The following is a 17020-nucleotide window of genomic DNA, read 5'->3' on the forward strand; positions in this document are numbered from 1 at the left end:
CTGAATCAAATTTGTCCAAACTCAAGACACTTACATGATGTTCATTGTGAGAAGCACTGTCCGTCATTGTGACCTCTCTTTTATCGTCTGTGTACACCTGCTGGACTTGGCGTGATACATATGAAAGATGTGATGAGCAAAGAGAAGAGAGTTCATAAGAGGTTTGAGAAGAAACCTCCTCAGGCTTCTGCATTTGCTGCCTCAAGAGGAAATTTTGGGGTTTAGCTGGAGAAGAACCAGGGAGAGAAGGCTGAGGGGTAATTTGAGTCCTACTATCTGAAGAATTCACATTAAATATATCTGTGTTTGTCTGAGCTTTAACAGCACTGGGTAACTTTGGGATCTTGAATTTGGTGTTTGCTATAGATCCACAAAAGGATGGACTTTTTTCTCCTAAAACTACACCAAGTGTTTTCCTCTGCTTAGGGTGGTCTTTCTTCTTGGGTGAAATGTCTTCTAGTAGTTTTAGTTTGGATCTTACATGTTTCACTGCTGACATAGCTACTTTTGAGTTGTTTTTCATGGTTTTACCAGGAGAATTCTGCAAAATGGCACCAGCAGGTTGGTTGATCTTTTTGGACCTTTTTCCCACCAATTTTTTCCTCATTTCTGTTGGAGATTTAAATTGACAGTTTGTTTGTGCTACATCTGTCCCGTTTTTTATATTTCTTTGTTTAGGTTGAGCATGAAGCTCTTGTGACAAGCGGCGCTTCACAGGCTTCATTCTTCTCTGCTGGAGTTTTAAACAGTCATCCTTTGCAAGTGTCCACCTGAGATCCTCTGATGGAGGTTTTCTTGACACCAACTTTTCTCTCTTTTTTGAAGCTTCGTCTGAGGAAGGCTGGTTTTTAGGCTTGTTTTCAGAGATATGAGGACTTGCATTTTTTTGCTTGCCTTTTGCATTCAGACATTTTTTCTCATGTTTATTAGGCAAATTAAGAACTGGTTTGGATTTCTCTGTTCCTTTGTTTTTATTAATTTTGGATCTTTTCTTTTTGCTCTTGCTTTCTCCAGCAGCTGTTTGGTTCAATATTGCTTCAAATGTTTTCTCTGGCAATGAGACAGTGGCCCTTCTCCCTTTTGCTTCATCTTTATCAAAACTGCAAATTACGAAAAAAAAGATGCCATTGGTATGTTTTATTATTGTACATTGTCTGTATGAATATGTTCTGTTACAAAGCAATCAATCATTAAAATCTTAAATCAATTTATCAAAAAAATTTAATTTTTATTTTGAACCTAAATGCATCACTATTAAAAGGCTTCATCATTTATGACATAGTTGAAGTCAGAATTATTAGCCCCCCTGAATTATTAGCCACCCCTTTCCCCCCCAATTTTTGTTTAACAGAGAGATTAACACATCTTTAAACATAGAGACAATATAGACAAAAGTAGTTTTATTAACTCATTTTTAATCAAACTCATTCTAACTGATTTTTTTATCTTTCCCATGATGACAGTGAATAATATTTTACTAGATATTTTTCAAGACATTTCTATACAGCTTTAAGTGACATTTAAAAGTTTAACTAGGTTAATTAGGTTCATTAGGCAGGTTTCGGTAATTAAGCAAGTTATTGTATAACAATGGTTTGTTCTGTAGTCGATCGAAAAAAAATAGCCTAAAGGAGCTAATAATTTTGACCTTAAAATGGTTTTAAAAAATTTATAAAGATTTTATTCTAGCCAAAATAAAACAAATAAGACTTTCTCCAGAAGAAAAAATATTATCAGACATACTGTGAAAATTTGCTTCCTCTGTTAAACATAATTTGGAAAATATATAAAAAAGAAAAAAAAATCAAAGGGGGGCATTTTAATTCTGACTACAACTGTAATTATTAGCCAAATAAAATAGATTAAATAAAAAAGAGTTTTTTATTGTTGTGTGCAATTTTTTTGTACTGTGCGTATATACAGTTATAGTCAAAGTTAAATTATTCAACATTTTAAGGTCAATATTATTAGCCCACTCACGCAATATTTTTTTTTCAATTGGCCACAGAACAAACCATTGTTATACAGTGACTTGCCTAATAACCCTACCTTGCCGAACTAACCTAGCTAACCTAGGTACGTCTTTAAATGTCACTTTAAGCTGAATACTAGTATCTTGAATATATATATCTTAAAATAATATGTACTGTCATCATCGCAAAGATAAAAGAAATCAGTTATTAGAAATTAGTTATTAAAACTTTTATGTTTAGAAATGTGTTCTCTCTGTTAAACAAAATTTGGGTAAAAGACATAAAATAATTACAATTTAACAGGAGGGCTAATAATTCTGACCTCAACTGTATAACAGTTAATATGCATTATTAGTATCAAAATGTTTTAATTTTTTTTAAATTAAACTCTTTTGCTTACAACAGCTGAATTTATTTAATGTTAAAATAAAATCAGTGAAACTGATAAGTAAATCAGTAAAAAAAAATTATATTATTTCTTTGTGATTAATAATAGTAAAAAAGTAATTTAGTCCTGTGAATCATATCAGAATTTTCAGCAGTCATTATTTCAGGCTCAAAGCTGCTATGCTAGGTTCAGTTATTATTGGTCTTCTTCAATTATAGTTGAAAATAATAGCACTTATTTGCAATAATAAATATAAAAAAGCATAAATGTTGCCACTGTTACTTTCTTTTTATGTTATTTTAAATATACAAAACAACAACAACAATAACAACAACTTATTCTTTAATTTTATTACATACTGATATCAACAAAATATGAAATTCAACATTAGTTTCAATGTTACTTGAGCATCAAATCAACCTACTAGAATGTTTTTTGCAGTATCATGTGCCACTGAACACGGGTACAAATAGCTGCTGAAAGTTCTATTTTAAATTATAAGGATAAAATCACAGGAATAAACTATTATTAATATATGTATTTGCAAAATATTCAGATATTTTAAGCACCAAGACCCACCTTACACAATGATGATGTTTGTGCTTGCTTTTTGAGCTGATACATCGCTTTGTGTCTCTCTCCTGTGACCAAAAACATTTACTTTATTACCAAATGCTTTAATCCAAATTGATTTGCATGCAAACCAAAAATAAGATCGACATAATATACATAATTAACACACACACACACACACACATACACACACACACACACACATATATATATATATATATATATATATATATATATATTTTTTTTTTTTTTTTTTCTTAAAACTGCCAATATCATGAAAAACAAACACAATTGCAAAACAGAAAAACGTACTACACAAAGAACACAAGATACTATTCTGCAGATTACTCACCTCCTTCTCATCTTCACATAAACAACTTGAGAGTTTTTCCTCCTTTTTGTGTTTCTTCTTTTTTGATTTCTTGCTAGCCATCGCCAAAACCCTGTGACAGATCACATTAAAAAAAAAAATTGTATAACATGTCTTTGTTGAGGGTTTTTTTTTCAAGATTTTACAATCATTTAAACCCCAATACCCAAAACTTACCCCGGGCAGGTTTAGGGAAAAATCAAAATTAAATAATAATCCTTACTACAAAATAAATAAAAATAATAATAATATTAAAATAAATTAATTCAAATAAAAAAAGAGTTCTAATCAAGCACCAACTCACATTTCACAACTTCAGACTTTCAAAGTTTCTTCAATACCTCCAGATTTAAAAAAGTTTAACTTTAGTGTTTGAACTCTCAGCAATGAATATTAAACCACATTGAACTAAACTGAACTGAACTTAAACTCTGAAAACTGAACCGAGACTGTTCCAATTCACTATAATCTTCTATGTGAAGCTGCTTTGACACAATGTATATTGTAAAAGTGCTATAGAAATAAAGATTAATTGAACTGAACTGAAACCAAATCACCAGGGTCTATCCACCTATTGTCTATTTGTTTGTTTGATTTTTTAAGTTCATGTTTAATACACACAGTTGAAACCAGAAGTTTACACATACTCTAAAAAAAGGAACATAGCCATTTTTTTAAATGTCTGATGGTAAATCATACTTAACGTTTACTATTTTAGGTTTGTTGGGATTACCTAAATGATTTACATTTGCTAAATGCCAGAATAATGAAATAATTTTTTTGAGAACTTATTTATTAATTTCAAGACAGTCAAAAGTTTACATAAATTTCCTTGGTATTTTTTTTAGCTTTGCTTTTAAACTGTAAAACTTTGGTCAAATGTTTTGGGTATCCTTCTACAAGCTTTTTACAATAGTTTGAAGGAATTTTGGCCCATTCCTCATGACAGAATTGGTGTAACTGAGTCAGGTTTGTTGTCTGTCTTGCTCACACAAGCTTTTTCAACTCTGCCCACAAATTTTCTATAGGGTTGAAATCAGGGCTTTGTGACGTCCACTCCAAAACATTCACTCTGTTGTCCTTAAAGCACATTTTAACTAATTTGGCAGTATGCTTAGGGCCAAGTTTTAATTTCCTGGCTGATATCTTGAGACGTTGCTTCAGTATTTCTACATAATGTTCTTTCTTCATGATGCCATCTATGTTGTAAAGTGCACCAGTCCCTCCTGCAGCAAAACAGACCCAAAACATGATGCTGCTGCCCCCATACTTTCCAGTTGGGATGGTGTTCCTAGGCTTGTAAGCTTTCCCCTTTGTCCTCCAAATGCAACACTGGTCATCATGGCCAAACAGTTCAATCTTAGTTCTGCCAGACCACAGGAAATGTCTCCAAAAAATGAATCTTTTTCCCAGTGTAATTTAGCAAATTGTAATCTGGCTTTTTATTTTTTGATCCTGACTTGTTGTCTATGTTGTCACACATTTATTCCTTAAATACTATTCTACAGTTGTGCCTCCAATTAACTTAAATGTTGCCAATCAGATCCAAAGCCTTGACACCATCATCTGAGCCTTTTCAGAGGCATAATAATCTTATTGTATGTAAACTTGACTTTCAAGAAAAGTTATGACAATTTCTCAAAAAATATCTCTTTCATTATTCTGCTATTAAGCATAACAGAAACAATTTTCATAATCCTAACTTACCTAAAAGAGAAAGTTTTGTCACATTAACATCTGACTTTTTTTAAATGCTTATGTGCTTTTTATACAGTGTATGTAAACTTCTTATTTCAAGTGTATACAATTCTTGTTTAAGTAAGTATAGTGGTTGCATTATATATTTTTTACATAAGAATGTAGTACTATAAAGTGGCATTCTAGTCTTTTCCATGCGTTTCTACAAGAACAAATACTATATATATATATATATATATATATATATATATATATATATATAATATATATATATATATATATATATATATATATATATATATATATATATATATATATATATATATATATATAAGTAAAGTTGGATTTATATTCAAACATTCAGACTTTCCCCTTAATAATGTAATTTCATAAAAGTATTATTTGCAAACTCTAAACAGTGAAATCATATTAGCAGCCAAATGACTATCAAAGTACAACATTGTTCAGTCAAATAAAATGTTAATGTTGTTTTCAAGTCATATTTGCATGCTAATTCCAATCGAATATTCAAAGTAACATGGTAAACAATATTGAGACTTCTAAATGAACGAATGTGCGAATACAAAACCAACTTTACCTCTATTATATATATTTGCCCACGCGCTACATATCGGCGATATCTAGACAGAATACAGTCCATGCTTGAGATACAGAGAACACCAATGAAAACCAACTGAACTCAACTCACAATGAATACTCGTCAGTGAATATGGGAGAACATGTACAGTATTTATATTATCTGTCATATAGACAAGCAATTGTGACAGAAACGACCAATGAATATGTAGATTACAGCAGACTTGCCTTGACTCACCTAAATGTTTACAACTTACAGTCTTCTGTGACGCTGAAGGACTTCAAGAATCTACTAACGTTTTGTGCTTTAGTTGTTTTCCCTTCAACAAAAAAAAGGTTTACCTACCCAGATGAGTGTTGTTAAATATGAAACTGAATGACAATAAGAGTAGAAAACTATATTAATATCTTTAAGAGCTGCTCACTTCTCCACACCGCTTGTACTACAGTAGCCTTTCCGAATTCACTTCCGTTTGCGTAGTTTGCGAGAAGAACACGATTGGTGCGCACCACAACTCTCTTTACGTACGCATTCTACGTACGCTAGTATAGGAAAATGGCGGAGCTCAAGGAAGAGGACGCTGGGCAACTTCACCAGGAGGACGCCAATATTAAAGGCAAAAATATTCGAATTAATTACGATAAAATGATTCAAGCGTGTTTTAAAGGTTCCCTAAATAACACTCAGCATTGAGAAATTGTGTATTGGTATGCAATGTATTTTTAATGCGACTTCAAAACTGCTAAAGTAAATATAGGCCTCCTCACGGAGCTCCACCATAGGACCTAGATGTAAATAATGCAAATGTTCAAAACGTCTACGTATATCATCGCACGTAAGCTAAAACTGATAATTCACTGGGCTGTAAATACTTTTAATCAATTGATGCATTTTCTGGGCTGATCTATAAGTTGGTAATAACAGTAATGTTTATATGTAGCAATGGTCTTTACTGCGGAGCTCCGCACTAGGGCCGTTCTGCTTAGAAACATCATCCTCGGGAAGCGGGATTGGTTACTTCATGGAAATGTGCGTTGGCTAACATACGAGGGCGCTCCAGTATAGTTGATGTATTTTAACAATTTTTATAACAGTTTTTGCAAAGCGAGTGGCTTACCAAAATGTTATGCTCATTTACTATGTACATAAAATGCCAAACAACGACGTGGTTAAGATAAATCCATTTAAAAGGGGTTTGAAAAGACAAACAAACAAATACAATAGCTCATGACTGTATTGTTTATATAATTTGTAAAATTTTTATCTAAATTCTTAATTTTTGCAACAGAAACTCTGCTTTGATCATAACACAAGTCATAAAAAGTATTAAGTCATAGTTATACGATTTTAAAAATTTATTTACGGGAAGGAATCTCCCATTTGATGGATAGCATTTTTGTTGAAACAATTATTAATTTTTTATAGTTTAAATAACAAAAATTTGATTAAAAATGTATTAAGATAAAACAAACAAATAAATAAACAGAATATAAAAGTGCCTATTACAGTAGTTAAAGAAACTCAGTTTTGTTTTTAACACTGTAGTTTTTGAACAGTAAACCAGTGGAATGTAATAGGAATGGAAATTATAATCCAAATAAATCATGATCATGACGTCATGAGTGGGTAGTAGCACGATCGCCTCACAGAAAGAAGGTCGCTGGTTCGAGCCAGAAGCTGGGTCAGGTGGCATTTCTGTGTGGAGTTTGCATGTTCTCCCCGTGTTATTGTGGGTTTCCTCCAGGTGCTCCGGTTTCCCCTACAAGTCCTGAAACGTGGTATAGGTGAATTGGTCAAGCTAAAATTGCCCGTAGTGTATGAGTGTGTATGGATGTTTCCCAGTGATGGGTTGCAGCTGAAAGGGCATCCGCTGCATAAAAACATATGCTGGATAAGTTGGTGGTTCATTCCGCTGTGGCGAATAATAAAAACCTCAGAATAATAAAGGGACTAAGCCGAAAAGAACATGAATGAATGAATTCATGATCATTTGAATCGGTAAGCAAAACTGGAACATCTGATTATGTTTCATAATGCAATATTTGTGGATTTGTTGTTTATCTCAACAGACACTGTGATTGAAAGTAGTGCGATTCTGACAGAATCTAAGGAAACTGAGCAAATTTCCACTTGTGAAGCCTCGACTAATTCAGTGAAAATAGAGGACAAAAATGAAAACACAACCTCCAGTGCTGTGTCAGGTAAATATTACACTCCCCTATTGTGTCTCAGCATGGTTAATTCCCTGAAATGAATCATCGCTGTCTGTTTCAGAGAGACATGTGTCTATCCAGACCACACTGGAAGGGCTTGAGATGCTTGTGGATTTAAATGGAGGTATAGACAGAAGTATCACTTTATTCTGTCTGTTTGCTAAAACCATCAGCTATACCACTTGGATCTCAACCTATTTACTCATTTTGACAGCTGGGAGAAAATCTTGTCCATTGTGTCCAGAAGAGAAGTTTAAGGCCTGTTACAGTCATAAGCTTAGACGGCACCTGCAGAACTTGCACTGGAAAGTTTATGTGGAATTTGAAGGTAAAAAGTCTTGTTGGCTCTTTCTGACCAAAAAAAAAGAATTTGAAAGTTATTCATCATCTAATACATGTCATAATGTTGCTTCAGTGAAATATATTTCTTTCTCCTTCTACAGGCCAAAGAATGTGTATCTGTCATCTGCCTTGCAGGCAACTCAAGTCAAGCTTAGGCTCTGACCAGGTAAGGCTTTGAAGTGTTTCTCCCCATGTGCCTGCTTGGACTATGATTAAATTCAGGTTATACTCAAGGTTATATAATAAACATTAGTGTCATGATTAGCCATGTCAAGCCATGGTCAAGAAGATATTCTCAAGTTTTAACTAAATATCAGAATGTGAAATGGTGATTCTAGTGACTTTAAGCGTGGCTTGAATGGTTATTGGTGCTGGTGGGAGTATTTCAGAAACCGCTAGTTTATAATTTCTGGAGACTAAAGGAAAACTTTTAGAACCAGTGTTGCCAGATTGTTCAAGTTCTATTTATTTATATAGCACGTTTCCAACTGCCACAAGGCTGCACAAAGTGCTTTACAGAGAAAATAAATAAACAAACTACATGGGCACATAAAAACAAAGAGAAAGTGTAAAACTATAAAAAAAAAAGAATATAAATTTTGCCTAATTAAAAGATGCTACCACAGTTGACCAACACTAAACACGATTAAGAACAGGACCGTTTTGATCCCCCTTCCCAGTCCCTAGCAGCACCTTATTATGTTCAAAAGAGTTTAAAACGCCAAATGGGATAAACTTATTTCCTATTTTGAAAGTAAAACTTACTCTAATAGGTAGTGTAATCTACATGACAATAAGTGTAGTGAGAGGGAGGCAGTGTTTCGATGTGGTCCAGTTATGTTGTGTTTTTTTGACTGCTGGTGTTGGTTGCTGTGTGGTTAAAAATGATGACCGTTACAATAACTAGGTTAATTTATTAAATAAAATATTAATCTATTATTTTTGTTTGAGTTTGGGTGGGTTTTGGAAAGCTTTTAGGCTGGAAAAAGTATACATCTGGCAACACTGGTTAGAACAAGTAGTCTTTGGAAGAAATCTTTGTCAACATTTTAAAGTATTTGGGGACATATATTGATTCCAAACTTTTTAGAGAAGACTGAAATTGTCAGAAAGCCCAACAATGGTTCTGAATACATACTGAATATTGCGCAGTCCAAATGCCTGGTCTAATGAGTATACATTTTTGCTGCAGTATCGGGATTGTACAGCCAAAATGTGGCTTAAACTACATAAAGCATAAAGGCTGCTAGTGGTGTAATGGTGAATGCAGGGGATTTATTTACTTTATTCAACCAGTTTTACCTTTAGCACCAATAGAGCATTGTTTAATGCCACAGCTAACCTGAGTATTATTGCTAGCCACGTTCATTTTTCTATAGCTACAATGTATTCACCAAGCAATTTAGTTTTTGATAAATCTAGGACTAAAAGGACTATTAGATCTCATGTATAGCACGGATGCCTATGTTAAAAAAGCTAGACAGGCAGATTAGACAGACTTTAAATGTGTGGTCAATCATTCCAGTCTATTTTTGGACTATTGTTATATGTTAGATTTTCACAGACAGCTCAGTTTTAGCCAATACGTTTATGTTTTGTCTTTTAGACATATTTTAATCAAAACATATTTACTGGATATCCATCATGTAATGGCTACTTATAGCAGGACAATCCTCCATGTTGAAAGCTCAACTTATCTCAAATTAGTTTCTTATACCTGGCAATGTTCAGAAATTGTTATATATTAATATATTCACTTATTTTTTTAAATATCCATGTCCTTTAGCCCTTTTTGCTTGTAAATTGAAAGCATTTATCTTTGCCAGTTAATCAGGAAAGATGATTCATTGTTCATTCTCTTGAAATATTCTGTTAGTCTATATTTTTGTCTCATCTTCAGACTCCAGGTAGACTTGTGGCTCATTACCACTGTGTGGTTTGCTCGGTCACTATCGCTCGCAAGACAGACATGATCAGTCATCTCAAACGCCACATCAACAAGGGTGAGACAGAGGCCAGCTATTCAGGAAACTTGGATGTCCCATTTGAAGAACCTGGTGAGCTTTTACTGTCGGAGTGAAATCTTTTAATGTTATTGACTCTTCCTGGTTTGATGTGCTTTACTGACATAACAGATTATTTGTGCTGACAGCACAGCTCAAGGTGAGACAATAGCCATCAAAAGAGAACTGCCTGAACTGGATGCCAGTTTCTTGATGTGGAATGATGGGATTGTTTTCATGAAAATAATGTTTTCATGTCTTTTCAGATAGCATGTTAGGAGTTATTACTCTCCTCTGTCTTTTTAATCTTTAAGTTAACTGTACCAGACTTCTCCATTGTGATTTTATATGTCTTTCGTAGTGCCATGTGGACAGGCCTATGAGATCATGAAAGAGCTGGGCACCAATGTCCAGCTCCTGCCCAACCACACAACACCCCAGAAGACAGACACCTACTTCAGCCGCAAGATGAAGACAAACAGGTGTTGCTTTTTTGAGAACTGTGCATTTTCTTCAGAAGTCTCATAATCAGATTTTAATGTGTACATTGTCCGGCCAACATTAATCAAATATTTATTTCTGCCTTAGCGTTATTAATGGAACTGAGGTTAAGGTTTACTTGATATTTAACATTCGAATGATGGTGGTAGTAATATTTCCATGCTTAATAATGTATTTGTTAAACAATAATCAACAGACTCCATGTAGGCCTGTTGTTAAACCATAAACAATATAACCTTCATATTCACATTGTCCTTATTTTATTACTGACTAAAACTAAACATCGTCTCTATGTGACATTTGTAGGCAGTTGGTGTTCTGTTCTTTAGCAGTTCTTGCTGAAGAGAGGAATCCACTCGAATGTCTTGACGCATTTGGAGCAACTGGTAGGAAATCTAGGCTACATAAAGACTATCTGATAACTGATGATAATAATACATTTGTCTGCTACATATATGATAAACAATTGTATGAATATTTACATTAAATACTGATCCCTTTTGTAGGTATCATGGGTTTGCAGTGGGCAAAGCATCTGCGTAATTCTGTAAAAGTTACTATAAATGACATAAACGAAGCTTGTGTTAAGATGATCAAGGAGAACTGTCATCTAAACCACATCCGAGTTGAGGGGAATCGTACGGGCCGGCAGTTAGACGGAGCAGGAGATCCAGAGTCGCCCATTGCCTCCGTGGAGGTGGTAAAAATGGATGCAAATGTCATCATGCACCTGAGACCCTTTGACTACATGTAAGTGAATAACTGCAAAAATAATCATAGTACCCATGAATAACTATTCAATAATTATAATTATTTTCTTTAAATCAGACATCTCGATCCATTTGGGACGGCTATAAACTATCTGGACGCTGCTTTTCGCAATGTTCGAAACTTGGGGATAGTCTCTGTGACATCAACTGACACTGGTTCGCTTTACTCCAAATCCCTGAATGTGACACTTCGACATTACGGTTGTCAGATCGTCCGAACTGAGTATTACAGGGAACTGGCAGCACGCATGGTATTGGCGTCAGTGGCCAGGTGTGTGGGTCTTTCTTAGATAAAAAAAGTGAAAGTTTGCCAACTATCTTGTTAAATAGATTGTTCACCCAAAAACGAAAATTCTGTCAATAATTAAGCCGCCTTTCCACTGCACATGACAAGCGGCAGACCGAAAGTCATTAATTTCCAATGGAGAGTAGTCCGGAAGCTAAGTTCCGATCATCTCCACATGTGGATAATTCCGATTCCATTTGAACTGCGGATTCGTTAAACTATTTGAACTTCTGCGACTAGACCGGCCGACCGGATATGATGTATTACAGTGTTGTTCAAGCAGATCTGTGTGCATGAGATATGAAATACTTGCTTTATGTAGTTTTTTTTAAATCAGAAAAAGTCTATATCAAAAAAAATTCTATTTATAAATGAGTAATAAAAAATATTATTTTTAATCTTGTCTCCACATTACCTCCAAAACTTTAAGCAGTCTATGATGAGTTTCTACTATTCATTCATTCAACCATGGTGAATGCACAGAGAATAAGGGCTTTTCCACTCAGACACCACTGCGAGAATCAACTTCCCAAGGTGCACGATAAAACTGAATATTCTGTGTGACTGCCACAAGGGGACGTATTCCAACAGTCGTGTGCAGTGGAGAGGCAGCTTTACTCACTCTCATGTTGTTTTAAATGCCTTTGATACACAAATTAAGATAATTTGGATTAAATCCGACAGCTCTCGGAGATGGAAATGCTCCGGATATGTTCAAAGTCCAGAAAGGTACTAAAAAGTGGTTGTTTAGTGGTTCAATCGGCATATTATAAAGCTACGAGAATACTTATGTGCGCACATAAAAAAAAGGACGACTTTATTCAACAGTTTTTTTCTCCTCAGTGTCAGTATATTTTGGAAATGAACATGTGCACAATATACTGACACTGAGTAGAAGAAACTGTTTTCATTTTTGTTTTACATCTGCACAAAAACATTCTCATAGTTTGCTAATATTCCGAAGGGCATCTGTTTTGAGTTTTTTTTTTTTTTGTATAAGTCGGGACCATTGCTATCTGTGGAGGATAAGAGAGCTCTCTGATTTCACCCAAAATATCAAAAAAAATTTCTCTAATGATAAGTCTGGTGAGTTTGGAATTACATAAAGGTGATTAATTAATAACTGAATTAATATTTTTGCGTGAACTAACACTTTAATGCATGTATATGCAGGGCAGCTGCCCGATGCAACAAAGGGATTGAGGTGCTGTTAGCTGTGGCTCTTGAGCACTTTGTCCTCGTGGTGGTGCGAGTTCTCCGAGGGCCCACCCAGGCAGATGAGTCTGCTAAAAAACTGCGGCAGCTGTTGCACTGCCAATGGTGTGAAGAAAGGGTGTTCCTCAAGCCAGGAAGTATGGTGGAAGGTAAGAAGTCAATTTGGCAAATAAGCAGCTGCATCTTTATTGAGTCCCAAAAGCCGAAATTGTCAAATATGGCAACAGTACTGGCAAAGCTTATGGGTTTGAATTTGAATGGAGATGTACTTGTAATATGGATACCTGCCAAATTCAAATACAGTTAAAGTCACAATTATTAGCCCACCTGTGATTTATTTATATTTTATTATATGTTTATTTATTTATTTTTCAGGTATTTCCCAAACAATGTTTAACAGAGCAAAGAATTTTTACACAGCATTTTCTTTAATATTAATAATTGACTGAAAATTGAATTCCCTTGCTTTAAGAACACTGTGGTCACAATGTACACAGTCTTTATGGTTACTTCCCATAGACTTTTATAAGCCTTATAGACTTTTATAAGCACCTTTATACTGTACAAACTGTATATTCTATCACTCTACCCAAAAACCCAACCCTGAAATGAAACAATATGCATTTATACATTTTCAAATTATTGAATTTTGTGTGATTTATGATAAATGTTTCTCATGGGGCTAAAAATGGAACAAAAAGTCGAAACGTACTGGCATTGCTATATTTGAGTAAACATAGAGACTCAACAATGCAAGGAATGTACAGTATCTTGTGATTTAGTGATTGTAAACAAATATTTTTCTGATTTGTTTGTTATTTTGGCTCCAATAAAAGCAGTTTTTAAATTTTTTTTTATTATTTTAAGGTTAATATTATTAGCCCTATAAAGCAATATTTGTTTTTGATTGTCTACAGAACAAACCACTGTTATATGATTTGCCTAATTACCCTAACTTGTCTAATTAACCTAGTTAAGCCTTTAAATAACACTTTAAGCTAAATACTAGTATCTTGAAAAATATCTAGTAAAAATATTATGTGCTGTCATCATGGCAAAGATAAAATAAATCAGTTATAAGAAATTAGTTATTAAAACTATTGTATTTAGAAATGTGGTAAAAAAATCTATAGGAAACAGAAATTGGGGAAAAAATATACAGAGGGGTCAATAATTCTGTCTTCAACTTTAAATACTGTACCTAAATAGTTAAAGCATGTTCTTGCTTGTGGTATCAACAGAAAACCTGTACAGACAGCTGCCTTGCCAATGCCATGGGAGTATGCCAGGAAAAACGGCAGTAGAACTTGGACCACTTTGGTGAGATGATGTCTTATTTTGATGATGATGATGATAGGACTTAGTAATGCATGATTCCTTCATTATTCACCATTACATTTTCTTTTTTTTAATATTATCTTTGTTTGTTTGATTTTCATCCATTAAGGGGTGGTCCACTGTTTAACACTGGGTTTCTGAGGCGGATGTTGGTTGCGGCTGTGCAGCACAATATGGAAGACATACAGCCGCTGGTGAAGACTTTGATCTGTGAGGCTGACTGCACCACTCTCAAGCCTTTCCCCGTCCCGGGACACTCTGCCCTCTCCAATCAAGGTGTGTTTGGGTGTGTTTAGACTATTACTTTTTGGTTTTTCCAGTAATCTTCTGAAATAACAGGGCCTTGACTTCACTTTTGCCTTTAATTTTGAATATTAACACTGACTTATTTTTATCTCTAGTGGAGTGTGGTGTAGTCATAAAAACTTTACAGAAAGTTGAAGAGGCAGATACATCTGACCAGTCAGGTATTGATTGCTTTATCTTTTATCTGTTGTTCTTCTCCCTGCTGTTAGGAATTTAAATGTCCCCAGGACATCCTAAACTAAAAGATTAATTCACCTAAAAATAAAAAAGGTCATTTTTTTCCTCACCCTCATGTTGTTTCAAACCCATTACTCTTCATTTCGAATTTGAAACACAAATTATTAGGGTTGTTCACCCAAAAAATGAAAATTACCTTGTGTGGTTTTAAACCTTTGAGTTTCTTTCTTTCATTGAAACCAGAGGAAAATATTTTTAAGAATCCTGGTTCCTGGGTCCCATCGATTTCTGTAATAGAAAAAATAATTACTATGGAGTTCAACAGGTGCCATCTATTAGTATTTTTCAAAATATTTCTTTTGTGTTTAACAAAAAGAAACTCAAATCGTTTTTCTGAACAAGTCTAAGGTCAGTAAATGAATAATTTGGGGCTGAACTGTCCTTTGAAATCATTTTGTATGAAAGCCCATAGATTTATTTACTTATGCAAGTCAATTAGACCCAACTTTTGAAAAGATAATCGAGATTAGGAGTAATCGAAATAGACATTAGCTATGTTTCTGTCTGCCTATTTTTAGGTGCATTTTGGAGATGCGCATAAATAAAACGGTTAATGAAAACGCCAAGATGCACATAAATTCTGAAAACACACATTAATAACATATGCACATAACTGAGTAGGATAAACTTGCATGAACTACAATGGAAACACTTTTACAGATGAAATTCCAGTACGCACATTAAAAAAAGGTCATGTGATTTTGTTCTAAGAGATCATGTAATGATGAAAATGTGTGTGAATAGATAAACCAGCAGGCTGAGCACACTGTAAAACATCTGAAATGTTGTTTTGGTCGTTTTAAAACACCTTAACCATTTTAGTATTAGTGTTATTAATTACCTTCAGAACCAAGAGAGTCTGTGCTCTGTGTCTTCAAACGTTCATTGCATGTCAGCATTTGTCTTCTGATGCGCAAGTCATTAATTAAATAAAGAAAAGATTCACGCAGCCTCTTCTACTGCAGTAAATTCCATTTTTACTGATGATATTTGGCGCTAGTTCATCTAGAAGTGACAATTTTGTTTGTAGTAGGATGGAAACGCTGCTTTATTTGCACGTCTTTTATGCAATATTTTAGTTTTGTGCTTAAATTGAATTAGCATATTTAGATGGAAACATAGCTATTATCACCTTATTTGACATGCATAATGTTATTTTTATTTCTATAAAAGTGGACACACAAACTAAACGCATCAAATATAATAAACGAAAGTTGAAATATGTTGAACCATTTGTATTCAGGGAAAAGAAAGACCACAGGAGACGACGGTGGGAATGTGCTAAAAAAAGTCAAACCGGACACCTCTTTGGAGCATCCAGCGTTCTACTACAGCATCCATCGGCACAGCATTCGCGGCATGAACATGCCCAAGTACGTCAGTGCAAAACCTTTACATAAACAGTCATGCATTGCCATCCTGTGATATAATTTTCTTTTCCTCTCTAAGGTTGAATAAGTTCCTGCAGTATCTGACAGAGGCTGGGTTCAGAGTGAGCCGTACACACTTCGATCCAACCGGCGTGCGAACTGATGCCACCCTGGCTCAGTTTAAAGAAGTGCTAACAAAATATAGTGTGCCCACTTACTCGTCCGCTCCTCAGAGCAGTGCTATCAGCTCAGACCGACGACAAACTCTCTGATTTCAGATGCGAATGTAACCAAACCAGAATTTATATTTTGTCTAGAAGATCTTGGAAAGCAAAGAGGTCACTTACTCTTTCTTTGGCTTTTTAATTGCTGATTTATCCATGTTTATTGCAGATTTAACAGCAAGAGAATTTCATGAAAAGAAAACCGATTCATTTGAATGAAAATTGTTGTTTCATTTTATGTTTATTGTGGATTGCACTGAGGCTTTGATCCATAATGGCTTCTACAGTGTTTAATTCACCATCTTTGCTCACAATGATACAGTATTATTGGCTTTTATTCTTTGATGTTTGAATGTTTAATCTACTCAAATAATTTATGGAGACTATAGGTGTACGTTGATCTGATTTTCTATTCCACTTTGTTTTTTCTTCATTATTTTAACAGTTGTGCTGTATAATATCAATAAAGCATCTTCCCTCATTTGTCTTGTCATAATTTGAGAACATCAGAGTGACACTTGAGTAAATCACACAAAAAATATGTGAATATAACTGTGTTTTTTCCACCCTTTCCAAGAGTTTTGTATGTTTTCAGTTTTATGATTCATCAGCTTG

The 17020-nt window shown here is 34.3% G+C and overlaps 2 protein-coding genes across 19 annotated transcripts in view; one reads left to right on the top strand and one right to left on the bottom strand.

Moving 5' to 3' along the window:
• The window catches only part of swt1 (SWT1 RNA endoribonuclease homolog), a 63985-nt gene that overhangs the window by 32785 nt on the left and 14180 nt on the right, over positions 1 to 17020 (bottom strand). For 7 of the 18 annotated variants that reach the window (XR_015518615.1, XR_015518612.1, XR_015518611.1 and 4 more), the window contains exons 1-4: positions 5838 to 6064; positions 3287 to 3377; positions 2941 to 3002; positions 35 to 1100 (exon numbers count right to left, since the gene is read on the bottom strand). Coding sequence is in view for 14 of the 18 variants with exons in the window: in XM_087298383.1 (XP_087154509.1) it covers positions 35 to 1100; positions 2941 to 3002; positions 3287 to 3367 (1209 nt within the window). In the remaining 4 variants the exon portion in view is untranslated. Of the gene's footprint in view, positions 1 to 34; positions 1101 to 2940; positions 3003 to 3286; positions 3378 to 5837; positions 6065 to 14947; positions 15040 to 17020 lie in introns of those variants that run through there. The other 11 variants (XR_015518614.1, XM_087298384.1, XM_087298381.1 and 8 more) reach the window with 3 other exon arrangements.
• On the top strand, positions 6145 to 16886 carry trmt1l (tRNA methyltransferase 1-like). The gene is made up of 16 exons (XM_087298388.1): positions 6145 to 6216; positions 7670 to 7801; positions 7875 to 7937; positions 8028 to 8141; positions 8257 to 8321; positions 10056 to 10212; positions 10520 to 10640; positions 10966 to 11045; positions 11166 to 11409; positions 11488 to 11700; positions 12889 to 13079; positions 14172 to 14250; positions 14378 to 14544; positions 14670 to 14735; positions 16055 to 16184; positions 16261 to 16886. Exons 1-16 carry the CDS (start codon positions 6156 to 6158, stop codon positions 16451 to 16453), a joined length of 2076 nt encoding a protein of 691 aa, XP_087154514.1. The 5' UTR covers positions 6145 to 6155; the 3' UTR covers positions 16454 to 16886.

This window comes from Danio rerio, chromosome 20, assembly GCF_052040795.2.
Source record: "Danio rerio strain M-AB ecotype USA chromosome 20, GRCz13ab, whole genome shotgun sequence".
In the NCBI taxonomy this organism is placed as follows: domain Eukaryota; kingdom Metazoa; phylum Chordata; class Actinopteri; order Cypriniformes; family Danionidae; genus Danio; species Danio rerio.

Bases quoted from the DNA above. Each gene is read 5' to 3' on its own strand.
- trmt1l (XM_087298388.1), top strand. From the start codon at position 6,156: ATGGCGGAGCTCAAGGAAGAGGACGCTGGGCAACTTCACCAGGAGGAC. The intron at 10,213-10,519 runs GTGAGCTTTTAC...TGTCTTTCGTAG, and splicing joins TGTCCCATTTGAAGAACCTG to TGCCATGTGGACAGGCCTAT. The intron at 13,080-14,171 runs GTAAGAAGTCAA...TGGTATCAACAG, and splicing joins GCCAGGAAGTATGGTGGAAG to AAAACCTGTACAGACAGCTG.